The 13,498-nt window shown below is 55.1% G+C and overlaps 2 protein-coding genes across 2 annotated transcripts in view; one reads left to right on the top strand and one right to left on the bottom strand.

Annotated features, from left to right (window-relative positions):
* Positions 1 to 539: 539 nt before the first annotated feature.
* On the bottom strand, positions 540 to 7,196 carry ZDHHC24 (zinc finger, DHHC-type containing 24). Its single transcript, XM_011942425.1, has 3 exons — positions 6,684 to 7,196; positions 4,585 to 4,862; positions 540 to 1,671 (listed from the first exon to the last, which is right to left on the bottom strand). The coding sequence occupies exons 1-3, from the start codon at positions 6,962 to 6,964 to the stop codon at positions 1,376 to 1,378; spliced, it is 855 nt and encodes a 284-aa protein (XP_011797815.1). The 5' UTR covers positions 6,965 to 7,196; the 3' UTR covers positions 540 to 1,375.
* Positions 7,197 to 7,801: 605 nt separating this feature from the next.
* ACTN3 (actinin, alpha 3) overlaps positions 7,802 to 13,498 on the top strand; it is a 16,091-nt gene continuing 10,394 nt past the window's right edge. Inside the window, 3 exon segments of the mRNA XM_011942426.1 lie at positions 7,802 to 8,033; positions 11,542 to 11,656; positions 11,831 to 11,984. Coding sequence (XP_011797816.1) covers positions 7,899 to 8,033; positions 11,542 to 11,656; positions 11,831 to 11,984 — 404 coding nt within the window. The 5' untranslated portion in view covers positions 7,802 to 7,898.

The following is a 13,498-nucleotide window of genomic DNA, read 5'->3' as shown; positions in this document are numbered from 1 at the left end:
TGTCAGCCAGGCACGGTAGCTCGTGCATGTAATCCTATCACTTTGGGGGATGGAGGTAGAGGCGGGTGCCAGGAATTCAAGTTCAGCTTGACCAACATGGTGAAACCCTGTCTATACTAAAAATATAAAAATCAGCTGGGCATGCCCAGGTGCAGTGGCACACACCTGTAATTCCAGCACTTTGGGAGGCTGAGGCAGGTGGATCACAAGGTCAGGAGTTTGAGACCAGCCTGGCCAACATGGTGAAACCCCATCTCTGCTAGAAATACAAAAATTAGCCAGGCATGGTGGCGGGCACCTGTAATCCCAGCAACTCGGGAGGCTGAATCACTTGAACCCAGGAGGTAGAGGTTGCAGTGAGCCGAGATCACGCCACTGTACTCCAGCCCCGGTGACAGAGTGAGAAAAAAGAAAATGTGGTCAGGCTCTTTGTTCTACTGTGTTCCCTCCTGTTTTCTTTTCGTTTGTATATATTTTGGTTTTCTTTACTATCATCTTAGAGAGATCCTAAGAGAAAACAGACGAACTCATGTGTTTAAGCCTGCCATGTGGAAATGGCGATCTCTGTTGACTATTTATACAGAAACGTTTAACAAGCAGCTCTTGAAGAGTCCAGAGAGGTACAGGCCTAGCCCTCTCAGCACCACCCTCCACAGATGCCCAAACAGCCCCAGCACATTTCTTTACCTTGATTTCTTTCCTACTCATTTCCTCCAGCTGTGCAAGGGTAAAGGCAAAAGCACAAAGACCTGGGTTCGAATCCTGCCTCCATTTGCCGCACCATGATCTTACCACATGGATTCTCAGAGCGTAACTGCTGCCCCATGGGCCAGGTTAGCTAAGAGAGGTTCCATGAAACTGCTGTTGCAGAAATGTTTTAACTATAAAATGCCAAACCTGGGAAAGAACATTTGGATTCTCATAGCCTGGATCAGTAGGATACTGCCTTGTCCTGCTGGTACCCCACCCCCAACTCACCCAGGCCGGGGGACATAGAGCCCCAGTCCCTGAGAGCCTCAGGCATTCTGGGGTTTCCAGGCCCTACAGAGGGTCCCAGAAACAGCCCCAGCAACAAAGTGAGGGGCCAGAAACTGTGCAAAGATGGGAGGGAGGCTGAGAAGCAAGTCAGTGCTTTATTAACCTGGCAAAGGGGCAGCTAGGCAGCCCCCTGCCAGACCCTCCTCTGCACTCCTCTGCCTAAATCATGGCCCAAGCCCTAGACACGTAGGTGTGTAGGCGGACAAGTGCAAGGCCAAGGAAGGGGTGGAGTTGTCCAATGCAGATGTTAAGGTCCAACCCAACTTCCTTCCTGAGTCTAGGGGTGGGGCCCCCCTCTCACTCCTTCCTCCCTGTACAGTTCTGGCTCTTCCTGGAGTCAGGAGGCTGTGTGTCCCACATCTGCTGTGGTCTGGAAGGTGATCCCATCCCCAGGCAATGGGGAAGCCAGGAAGGGCCAGAGCCAGACAAGGGCCCAGTGGGGCCCCAGGGCTGCCTGCAGGTTGTGGCAGGGACCCAGGTCATAGGAGTGCTGGCCCCGAGCCCACTCCCATGTGGTCTGGCCCCGCAGCAGCAGCATCCCATGGAAGAGCAGCCCAGCCCCACAGAGCAGCGCACCCGCCACGCACGTGTCCGTCACAAAGGCCAAGGCGAACTGTGCCAGAGACACTCTGCCTGCAATAAAAGAGCAGAGAGGATCAGGGAGTGCCAGTGGGGCCCGGCTTTCCTTCTACCCACGCCCCTCCACCACAAAGCAGGGCTCATTCCTCCACTCATCAAACCCTGTGTCGATACTTGCTGGCCAGCCCGTGCTGGGTGACAAGGACACACTGGTAAACTGGGCAGACACAGCCCCCTGCTTGGGATACGGCTTCATTCGTGCATCACAGACTTGGTGAGCACCTCCTCAGCCCTGGAGGCGATGCCAGGCACTAGAGGGTGTCTCTGCCCTTGGGGAGCTCACAGACATTAAAGAGGCCATTCCTGGCTAGATGCGGTGGCTCACGCCTATAATCCCAGCACTTTGGGAGGCCAAAGCAGGTAGATCACCTGAGGTCAGGAATTCGAGACCAGCCTGGACAACATGGTGAAACCCTGTCTCTACTAAAAAATACAAAAATTAGCCGGACATGGTGGCAGGCGTCTGTAAACCCGGCTACTTGGGAAGCTGAGGGGCTCAGGCAGGAGAATCACTTGAACCCGAGAGGCAGAGGTTGCAGTGAGCTGAGATCGCACCACTGCACTCCAGCCTGGGCAACAGAGCGAGACTCCATCTCAAAAAAAAAAAAAAAAAAAACCATTCTGTTTGAAGGTCCTGAGGCAGGCCAGAGGCACCTGTGAGACAAGCGGGTGGACGGTCTGCAGGTCTGCAAGCACAGGGAGAAGCGCAGGCTGGACAAGCAGTTCTGCGAGTAGGGGGTGCAAGGCAGCCCTGAGACTGTGGGCGCAGCTAGACCTGCCAAAGTGTGCAGAGTGAGGGTGGAACGGTGCCTAGACAGGAGCACGGGGAAATTGGTTCTTAGGAATCAGATAAAAGATGAGAAAGGGCAACCAGAAAGGAAGGCGAACGCATCAAGGTCCCAGCCATCGGTGATGCCAGGCGGAGAACACTTCTCGGGGGCTAGGGGGCTGGCAGCGTCATGACTCTAAAGGGTCTCATAAAGCAAGAACTCAAGTGGGTCCTGGAGTGTGTGGAGACGGATCCCTGGGTGCGTGGTGGTGGCAGAAGCCAGGCTGGAGCAGGCAGGGAACGAGCAGCCATGAGCCTGGGCAAGTCCCTCAGGAAGCTTAGAGCAGGGCAAGCACTGGAGGAGGATATGAGGGCAAGGGAGGGTTTGTCCAAGGTGGCTAACCGGAAGGGCAGAGGGGGCCTGGCCTGCAGGAGAGGCAGACGCCACAGCCTGAGGCCTCCAAGCAGGGAGGTAGGCACCAAACACAAGAAGCTGGGAACAGTCAGCCGGGCTTGGGGATTTGAGGACAACATAACTTGGGATGCATCAGCTGATGTCTCACTTTCTCAGTGCCGGAGTTTGGAGGGTGGGAGAGCAGGGAAGATTTGAGCCGCTGTCGCTGCGGGGAGCAAGCTTATGAGCAAACAGGACGGCCAGGCATAGCCGAGGTCCTGCTGAGGTCAGCAGCTGTGAACATGGCATGGCATCAACCTGCCACAGACTGCCAGTGCCTTTGGCTCTCAGCAGCCAGAGGCAGACACACAGAAGCCAGGAAGGCACTGTGGAAGGAAGATGAGGGAGGAAGTTTGCGATGCTGGCAGGAGAATGGTGGGAAGGATGAGCGCTGAGCTGGACGTCGGTGGTGAAGGTGGAAAGGCAGACGGGCAGTGAGGGCCACGAGCCTGCGGGCTCATGGAGCAGGTGCCAGGGCCTGGAGGAGTAAAAGACGGAGAGGAGGTGGGGAGCAGAGAGGGAGATGGGTGGTTTCAGGGGTGACTCATTTTTGGATTCTTACCAGGACTGGGGTGTGGACATGGGAGGAGGGGAAGGAAAGAAAAATGAAGGAGGAGACCAAGAGCTAAGCCATCCAGGCATTGAGGGGGCTGTTCATGCAAACTTCCAGACACCCTTGATTTCCACAGGGCGCAGGGCTGAGAGAGAGTCTGTGACTGAGCCAGAGTCTTCCGTGACTGAGGGGAGTGAGTGTTGACCACAAGGAGGTAGGGCAGTGCGGCTGGAGGGCTGGGACTCATGGAGGGAGGGATCATTGAGGAGGGCAGAGGAGGACCTGTTGGGAAGCTGGTGTGGGCAGATGAAGACTGATAACCCCAGTGGGCCACTGCCAGAGGCCTCCCCTGGGCTGTAGGTGGGGTCCATGCACAGAGCTGGGCTTGGATAGGATGAGGAGGCACAGTGACTACTCGGAGTAGCCGGAGAGGTTCCTCACTGTAGATCAAAGTGATAGAGGGAACCATGAAAAGGTCAGGAGGGAGGAATGGGGGCGAGAAACGCCAAAGCATTCTGGGGGTAGAAAACAAAGAGTAAAAAGGACCAGCGAGGCTTACCTGTAGGTGTGTCGGGGGAAGAGGACATATGTGTCGTCCAGAACATGGTATCTCAGGCAGCCTGCTGATCCAAGTCTGCCCTCCCCAGCTTCCCATAACTGGGCCTTCCCCTGCCTGTCACTTTCACTGGCTCCCCACTATCCAGTCAAATAAGAGCCATCTCCTCACACCAGTTCTCAGGACCCCGCCCGCCAGGCCTCCCTACCAATCTGGCCTTAATTCTCACAATTCCCTGCCCACCCTCCCAGCCTTTGTTCCTACTGCTTCTCTCATTTAGAAATGCCCCTAGAATGCGCTTCCACATCCTGCCACGCAGAGACTCCCATGAGTCTTTCTCCTTTCTCAGCAACTCCCAGAACCTCCCGATTCTCTGGCCAGACCACTGCCCTTGCCTCAACGCACCAGTTTCCGTACTGCCCCTCCGGGTGAATACCAAGCTGCCCTTTCTGGCCATCACTGACACGGTCTGGGTCCCCCAGGCCAGAAAGCCCGTCTCCCACCAGAATGGGCTGTACTCCCCAGCCCAATACCAGGGCCCCTGCCTCTGTGCAGAGGCCTCCCAGGCTCCCCACCTGTGAGCAACATGAGCCAGGGAAGCAGGAGGAGGGCAGCCATGTGGAGGGGCGTGTGGGCTCGCAGCAGGGCCGACAGTGCAGGTCCCAGCAGCACAGCGATGTGGAGCAGGACACCGGCGGCATGAAGCAGCAGGCACAGGAAGGGCCGGTAGTTGCGGAAGCCCACGCAGCGGCCCAGCAGTCGGCAGTGGTGGTCCCGGCGCAGGATGCAGACGCGGCAGGCAGAGCAGTGTCCACTCCGTGGCGGCACCTGGCTTTGGCACTGGTAGCAGTAACTGCAGGAAGGAACCACAGGGTCAGTTCCCCCAGCAGCTCAGGTGCCCCATGCTGTGCACAGGGCAGCCTTGGAGCACATCCTGAGGAAGCAGCAACAGTCATTCGCCCTGGCTAAGCCTCAATTTCTTTACAAGTAAATGCAGGATAAACAAGATGTCCCCGGTCTTTCTAGTTCTAGCACTACAGGTCTGAGGTCTCTTCCAGCCCCAATCCTGAGACCTCTCTCAAGCCACTGACATCCAGCAGCAAATCTCTCCCTTCCTCCACGGTCACCCCTTTGTCCAGGTCGCCAGGAACTCTCTGGATTACTGCAATAGCCTCTCGACTGGTCTCTGATTCCATCTTTGCCCCTCCTTGTACAGTCTCACCCCAGCAACAAAACTGACCCTCCTCTGCTTAAAACTCTCCTGTGGTTCTCCAATTTATTTCTAGTAAAAAGCAAAGCCTTCAGTGTCCTACAACATCCTTCCATCTGTGACATCTCTTCCCCTCTCTTACTCCACTACAGCCACACTGGCCTTCTTGCTGTTCTGGGAACATACATACTAGGCACACAACTGATTCAGAGCCTTTGCACCACTAGTTCCCTCTGCCTGGACCACCCTTCCCTCAGATTCCCACATGGCTAACCCCCACCACCCCCTCCAAGTTTTTTGCTCAAATGCCTCCTTCTCTGTGAGGTCTATCTTGACCATGTATTTATTTATATTATTTTAAAAATTAATTTTAAAAAAATGTCAGAGACAGAGTCTTGCTACATTGTTGAGGCTGGAGTGTAGTGGCTGTTCACAGGTGTGATCACAGCGCACTACAGCCTCAGCTTCTCGGGTAGCTGGGACTACAGGCGAAAGCCTGTGCCCGGCATAAAATTTGTGTGTAGAGCCTTACTTGGTCTAATTTTTATTTTCTAATTATAAATTGACAAATTCCAGTATAAATGACAATTCCAGTATAAATTGACAAATTCCACAGCATAAATTGACAAATTCCAGTAGATACTCATGGGATACCAAGTGATGTCATGATTTATCAGTACAACTTGGAATAAATCAAGCTAATTAGGATAGCCATTACCTCAAACACTCATATTTTTGTGATGAGAATTTACCACCTATTTATTTATGTATTTATGTATTTATTTATTTGAGATGGAGTCTTGCTCTGTCGCCCAGGCTGGAGTGCAGTGGCTGGATCTCAGCTCATTTGCAACCTCTGCCTCCCAGGTTCAAACAATTCTCTTACCTCAGCCTCCCGCGTAGCTGGGATTACAGGCATGCGTCACCACGCTCGGCTAATTTTTTTGTATTTTTAGCAGAGACAGGGTTTCACCACGTTGGCTAGGCTGGTAAACTTCTCACCTTAAGTGATCCGCCGGCCTTGGCCTCCCAAAGTGCTGGGATTACAGGCGTGAGCCAACGCGCCCGGCCTAACCACCTATTTAATACTGAAACTTGCAACCCCTTTACCCTGCTCTACACTTCTTGTTTCCAAACTACTATCACCTTCTAGCTTCTATATGATTTGCTTACTTACTGTTCCTCTAGTTTCTCATCTGCCCCCCTCAAATTAGCTCCGTATCAGGAATCTGTTCTATTGTACCCTTCGTCCCTGTAACAATACCTTGCACCTAGTAGGTGCCCGATAAGTATTTGTGAGTGAATAACACTCAATTATAGCTCTTCCATCCCAGGTTCTAAAAAAATTTCTGGCTCTAACAACCTGAATCCTAATGTAACCCGCTTCTACCATCTCAGGTCTTGGGGCCCCTCCCCACTGTCCAAGGCGCCCACTTCTCCCCCCGGATCCCGCACCCCACTCACGCCCAGCCCTGGCCCAGACCGCGGCCGGCCAGCATCACGCCCCGGATGCTGGGATCCGAGCGCAGGAAGAGCCCCACGTTGCCTAGCAGATTGAGCAGCTGGAAGGCAGCCAGCGCCAGCTGCAAGGCCCGGGCCAAGGGTCCCAGCGGGGGCGGCCCGGGACCGAGCACCAGCACGTAAGTCAGCTCCAGGCCCACGGCCGCGGCCCACAGCGCGGTGAGCACGAGAGGCAGCCGCGCGGGCGCCCCATCCGCACTCCCAGCCGCCCAGGGTTGCCCCATGGCCTGGACACTCAGCTGTCGCAGCCGCAGGGCTAGGCCGCTTCCGTATTGGGGCGGAGATAGCGACAGACGGACGTCTACCACGGCCAATAGAAGCTAGGAAGGGGTGAGGCGAGCGCTCAGACTCTAAGGGAACGGCCGGCCGACGCGGCGAGTTGATTGGACGGACGGACCAGCCGTGGGGCGCTTGGAATCCCGCGGCGCTGAAGCCCGGATGACTTCGCCGCGCGATTGACCCGCCCACCCTGGAGGCCCCTCTCCTCCCGCCGGAGCCCCGCCCGCTGGCGGCGGGGCCAGGAGTGCCCGGGAGATTGAATTGCAGCCGGGGTAGTGTCGGGGTTTCCCGGCTCAGCACATTCTCCCCTACTCCCCCTAGCCGCCCCGATATTAATAGCCCTGCTGCAGCCCATCCAGCTGGCTCAGAGCCGTTCCCCATGCCCAAGTGTCTCCCTTCATCACCCCAGAAAACATGCAAAACAGCTCGGCGCCTCTGTGTTCCAGACTGTGAAATGGGGATAGGGCTCCGTGTCCCACCAGCGAGGTGCTGGAAGAGGCTCACGAGGAGCTCGAGGGCAGCCTCTAGGGCGGCCCGCGGTGACTATTATTATCGGCCTTTCTATTGTGGAGAGGAGGAAACAGACTCAGAGAGGTCCCGTGGATTTCCCAAGGTCACACAGCGCCCCAGTAGCGGAGCGGGAATGCAAACCCAGGATCTCTGCCGCGAGATCCACCCCAGCTCCCCCGAGTTCTGCAGTCTCCGGCTCCAGAACAACCCCTTGCCAGGTCCAACCTGAGCTCCTTCACCCCCATCCGGCCCCTCCCTCCTCCCCCATATTTAGTGCGAATTCGATCTGGGGCTGGGCTGGGCCCTACTTAACCGGGCCCGGGTGTCCAAGAGCGCACCGAGCGGAGCGAAGCCCGGAGTCCGAGCAAGATGATGATGGTTATGCAGCCCGAGGGTCTGGGGGCCCGGGAGGGGCCCTTCGCGGGCGGCGAGTACATGGAACAGGAGGAGGATTGGGACCGCGACCTGCTGCTGGACCCGGCCTGGGAGAAGCAGCAGCGGAAAGTGAGTGCTCGCCCATTTCCTGACCGCAAAACCGAAGCCTGAGAGGCCGGGCGGTTTATCCTGGGCATCTCAGCAGGGCAGGGGCAGAGCTTGTCTTTAACCTAGAGTGCTAATCCGCAGCCCAGGCTCTGCCCATCAGCTGCTTGCTGTCCCCAGGGCTGGAGGAGAGGGCTGGGAGCCCTCAAGAGGGGTTTAAAATGACAAGAGAGTTTCTGGGGTCCCCACCCCACCAGGATTCAGTCCCCTGGACCCACTGCCCCACTTCTGCTGGTGAAAACGGGCTGCGCAAAGCCCAGGAGATCCAAGTTAGGGGGTTCAGGAAGAAGAATCTTTCTCCCACCACTCTCTAGTTAAATATTCCCAGACCCCACGCTGAGGGCTTGCAGCCAGGCAACTAGTGGACTTGGGAGTGTGGGGGTGGTGAGAAGGGTCCTTTCAGACCCCACCCCACCTCGTCTCCAGGGTGGGGTCCATAGTCGCTGTATCTCATTTAACAACGGAAGAAACTGAAGCCCAGAAAGGAGCACAGACAGGCCCCAAATCACAGACTGTCAGACATCAGGACCTCTGCAACCTAAGGATCTTTACCCCTTTCCCCACCCCCATTCTTTTCCAAGATACCCTAGGCATGGGGCCCTGAGTCTGCTGAAAAGGCCATAGGTCGAGGAGGAGGGGAGACCTGGGTCCCCTTACGCAGTAACCTGACTCTCCAGCCAGATGGACACGTAGTGCTGAGGCAGCACCTCGGGGGCGCTGGAGACGGGCACAGGGGCAGCTGCTGCCCAGGCCCAGCCCATCAGGCACTCAGGGCCCCTCCCTGCCTGAGTTATTTTCACTCCCAGACTTTCCCAAGTAGAGGGGGCAGGACACCTGGGTTCCCAAAGAGAAAATGATCCGGGCCAGAGGGAGAAAACTTTGGGGAGTGGCAAGCGGGTAACCAGGAGGGCACCATAAGGCCATTGGACCCTGCTCAGTGTGTGCCAACACTGTATGACTCCAGGAAAGGGCAGGATACTCAGGTACTCAGTGGAATTTGCGGGATCTGAGAATCCTAGAATTTAGAATCAGAGCACTTCCACTGGGTTAGATGACAGAAGATGACTCCGAGGGCCAAGAGGCTCCGCTGAGTCGGCTGGGGTGCCCTGGGTGACAGGCTTCCACTTAGGCTCCCCCTGCACCTGTCTCCAAGCACAGCTGCAGTCCCAGGTTCGGCAATTTCCCAGTGATGTCATCCCTGTCCTTGGCTCCAGCTGCTACCTATTCTGCAACATCTCCTATCCCTACCCCCACCCACCCGGGCCTCTCCCACATCCAGGTCCGCATGCCCCTCACATGACATGTGCCAGTCTGTAACTTGTCTTTGTCACCTAACAAATTATCAGGAACATCTGTTCATCTCAACCTGCAGTCACCATCTCATCCACTCATTCAACGGCTACACAGCATACAGGCTCTGAAAATCAATCAGCATCTCTTGTAGTTGGACATTTGGCTCATTTCTTTCTTGTCCAGCGTTGTTTATTGCAAGGTGGTAATAAACATCCTCGTGCTCAGCTTTAGCCCTGACGCCTCCCTGGTCCTCTGTGCTCTCTTCCTCCCCAGTGACTCCTCCATCCAAGGGCTTCCTTCATACAGTCTTAGAGCAGCACACTGCCTTGGCCCACGTGATGTCTTACTATGTGCCAGTACTGTTTTAAGTGCTGGGATTTGGCAGCAGACAAAATAAAGCCCCTGCCATGGGAGCTTACATTCCAACATTTCTGTCTCATCCATCCGATCCTGCCTTGTCCCCCTCACTGACACCCTTCCTCTCTTGCCCTGGTCCCAGTGACTGCCTCCTCATTTCTCCCTTTTGCCGTGCCAAGCCATTCATCTCCACTCTGCAACCAGCATGGACAGTTCTGCCCACCTCCCTCCTGCCTGAGGCTTCCCTGACTCCCTGTTGCCCTCTGGATCAAATTTTAACTCCCCAGCTTAGCACCCAAGATCGCGCATGACCTGGCCCCTGCTGCCTCTCCGGCCCGCCTCTCACCACTTATACCCCAACAACCCCAGCTCCATTCCAGCAGTGCCCAGATCTTTGTAGTCCAACAAACGTAGCAACTGTTTCTCACAGCCAGCAAGCACTTGCCCGCATGATTGCCCCTGCCTGAAATGCCCTTGTCTGCCCTTCCCTTCCTGAATAATTCCTGCCCATCACAACTCTGATCAAATACTTGCCTTCCCCAAGAGGCCCCCGCCCTGATCCAACTTCCCTCCCATAAACTCCTTGGCAACCTCTTACAGCGCTTCTCAGACCAATGTGACTCTTGGATGGGCTATGAGCTCCCTTAGGGCAGGAAAGACTCTCATTGAGTCTTTGTGGTATGGGGATGCTCTGAATCCAAGAATCCTGCCAGGTTGGAAGAAGAAAGACCTAAGGTATCATAGATTCTGATCCTTTAATTACACAAATGGGGAGACTAAGCCCCAAAGAGGGAAAGGGGCTGACCCTGGATCACAGAGCATGAGTGGCTCAGTTGGACTTGGAGCCCACCCTGACTCTACCAGGGAGTCTATGGAAAGGCAGAATTCAGGACCCAAAGGGCGGCAGGTTGGCAGAAACTTGTGTACCAAGTGTCATGTCACCCCTACCCCCAACAGACACACAGCCCTGTACCATCCCTCCCATCTCAGATGGAGGCTGAGGCTGAGGCTGACTCTTGGGGAAGGGGTGGGCAGTCACCCCCAGAAATGAGATCAGACCAGATGTGGTGGCTTATGCCTGTAATCCCAACACTTTGGGAAGCCAAGGCAGGAGGATCACTTGAGCCCAGGAGCTTGAGACCAGTCTGGACAATGTAATAAGACCAAGACAGGAGGATCACTTGAGCCCAGGAGCTTGAGACAAACCTGAACAACATAGTAAGACCCTGTCTCTCTCTAAAAAAACAAAATGAGATCAGGCTGGGCCTGAGTGCCAGCTGACGCTCCAACAGCCCACAGAGTCCTTGCACACTTAGGGTCTACTCAGAGGCTAATTTACAACAACCCTAGAAGGTCAGAACTGATAAAAATAGAAACACAGAGACAGTCCCTTAGGCAAAACCCTGAGGGCCAGATGTGCTTCAGTCCAGGAGTTTTCAGATTTCAGAAAGGCAATATCACCCTGCACTGGCTCCTGTAGTTCAAAACCTCAGAGGGCCCCACACTTTGAATGGGTTAACATTTTCTAAGGGTCCTCCCGTGTTTAAGACCCCCAAGGCTAGAGTGCCGGTGGCCGGGTGCCCCAAGTCTGAACTGGGACCTGCATGGGTCCCAGACCCCATTTCTCCCCTCTCAGGAAAACTAAAGCTCAGAGAGGCAAAGGGACTGGCCCAGGATGCACAGCAAGTCAGTGGCTAAGCTAAGCTGAGATTTGAATCCAGAAATACAAGGCTCTGAGACCTACCCTGACTGAGGAGACAGGACTGTGCCCCACATCCCCCAGAGCCGATTGTAGGGTCTGAGTGCTGTCCTCTGTCCCCAGACCTTCACTGCCTGGTGCAACTCACACCTGCGCAAAGCGGGCACCCAGATTGAGAACATCGAGGACGATTTCCGCAATGGCCTCAAACTCATGCTGCTCCTGGAGGTCATTTCAGGTAAGGATGTCAAATCAGTGCACCTGAGCCCCAGGACCCAGGAACATCTGGACAGCAGGGGGAATAGGGGGGCGGAGTGTTGGACGGGACTTGGTAGAGAGGGGAGAGTTTGTGGACAATGGCTTCTGCTGCCTCTCATGACCTTTGGCCCTTGGCCTCTCCTCTTATACCCAGGAGAGAGGCTGCCCAGGCCAGATAAAGGCAAGATGCGCTTCCACAAAATCGCCAACGTTAACAAGGCCCTGGACTTCATTGCCAGCAAGGGGGTTAAGCTCGTATCTATTGGTGCTGAAGGTGAGAAGGTGGCAGGAAGGGTCCTGGGCAGGGCGCGGGGGCCTCTCTTGACGTCAGCAAATCACCTCTGTGGGCCTCAGTTTCTTCATCTCATCAATGGGAATAATCCCTGCCTTGCAAGAGAGCCTGTAAAGAGCCAATTTACCAGCCAGGCACAGTGGCTTCCGCCTGTAATCTCGGCATTTTGGGAGGCTGAGGTGGGTGGACCGCTTGAGGCTAAGAGTTTGAGACCAGCCTGGCCAACATGGCAAAACCCCATCCCTACTAAAAATACAAAAATCAACTGGTGGTGGCTCACACCTGTAATCCCAGCTACTTGGGAGACTGAGGCACAAGAATCGAATGAACCTGGGAGGCGGAGGTTGCAGTGAGCCAAGATCGCACCACTGCACCCCAGCCTGGGTGACAGAGCAAGAGACTCCATCTGAAAAAAAAAAAAAAAAAAAAGCCGGCCAGGTGTGGTGGCTCACACCTGTAATCCCAGCTACTTGGGAGGCTGAGGCAGGAGAATCCCTTGAACCTGGGAGGCGGAGGTTGCAGTGAGCCAAGATCGCACCACTGCACCCCAGCCTGGGTGACAGAGCAAGAGACTCCATCTGAAAAAAAAAAAAAAAAAGAGCCGGCCAGGTGTGGTGGCTCACACCTGTAATCCCAGCACTTTGGGAGGCGAAGGTGTGGGGCTTACAAGGTCAGGAGATCGAGACCATCCTGGCCTACGTGGTGAAACCCTGTCTTTACTCAAAATACAAAAATTAGCTGGGTGTGGCAGCACGTGACTGTAATCCCAGCTACTCCGGAGGCTAAGGCAGGAGAATCGCTTGAACTCGGTAGGCAGAGGTTGCAGTGAGTCGAGATCCTGCCACTGCACTCCAGCCTGGCAACAGAGCTAGACTCCATCTAAAAAAAAAAAAAAAGCCAAAGTGCCAGCACAGCCCCTGAAGTCTAGTAAGAGTTCAGTGAAATAATTTCTAAATAACAGGCAAGGCATGGTAGCACGTGCCTGTAGTCTTAGTTACTTGGGAGACTGAGGCGGGAGGATTCTTTGAGCCCAGAAGTTGGAGATCAGCCTAGGCAACGTAGCAGAACTCCATCTTGGCCAGGCACAGTGGTTCACGCCTGTAATCTCAGCACTTTGGGAGGCCAAGGCAAGTGGATCACACTGAGGTCAGGAGTTCGAGACCATCCTGGCCACTATGGTGAAAGCCTGTCTGTACTAAAAACACAAAAATTTGCTGGGCATGGGCCAGGTGCAGTGGCTCACACCTGTAATCCCAGCACTTTGGGAGGCCAAGGCGGGCGAATCACGAGGTCAGGAGTTCAAGACCAGCCTGGCCAACACAGTAAAAGCCTGTCTGTACTAAAAACACAAAAATTTGCTGGGCATGGGCCAGGTGCAGTGGCTCACACCTGTAATCCCAGCACTTTGGGAGGCCGAGGTGGGCGGATCACTTGAGGTCAGGAGTTCGAGACCAGCCTGGCCAACATGGTGAAAGCCTGTCTGTACTAAGAATAAAAAAAAATTAGCTGGGCGTGGTGGGGGGTGCCTGT

This window comes from Colobus angolensis, unplaced genomic scaffold (genome assembly GCF_000951035.1).
Source record: "Colobus angolensis palliatus isolate OR3802 unplaced genomic scaffold, Cang.pa_1.0 Scaffold21, whole genome shotgun sequence".
NCBI lineage: Eukaryota > Metazoa > Chordata > Mammalia > Primates > Cercopithecidae > Colobus > Colobus angolensis.
The sequence above is the reverse complement of the archived record's forward strand: the minus strand, read 5'-3'. Positions and strand labels throughout refer to the sequence as shown.

Coding starts and splice junctions, on each gene's coding strand:
- ZDHHC24 (XM_011942425.1), bottom strand. CDS start 6,964: ATGGGGCAACCCTGGGCGGCTGGGAGTGCGGATGGGGCGCCCGCGCGG. Junction 4,863..6,683: donor GGTCTGGGCCAGGGCTGGGC/GTGAGTGGGGTG, acceptor TCCTTCCTGCAG/TTACTGCTACCAGTGCCAAA. Junction 1,672..4,584: donor CTGGCTCATGTTGCTCACAG/GTGGGGAGCCTG, acceptor CTTTTATTGCAG/GCAGAGTGTCTCTGGCACAG.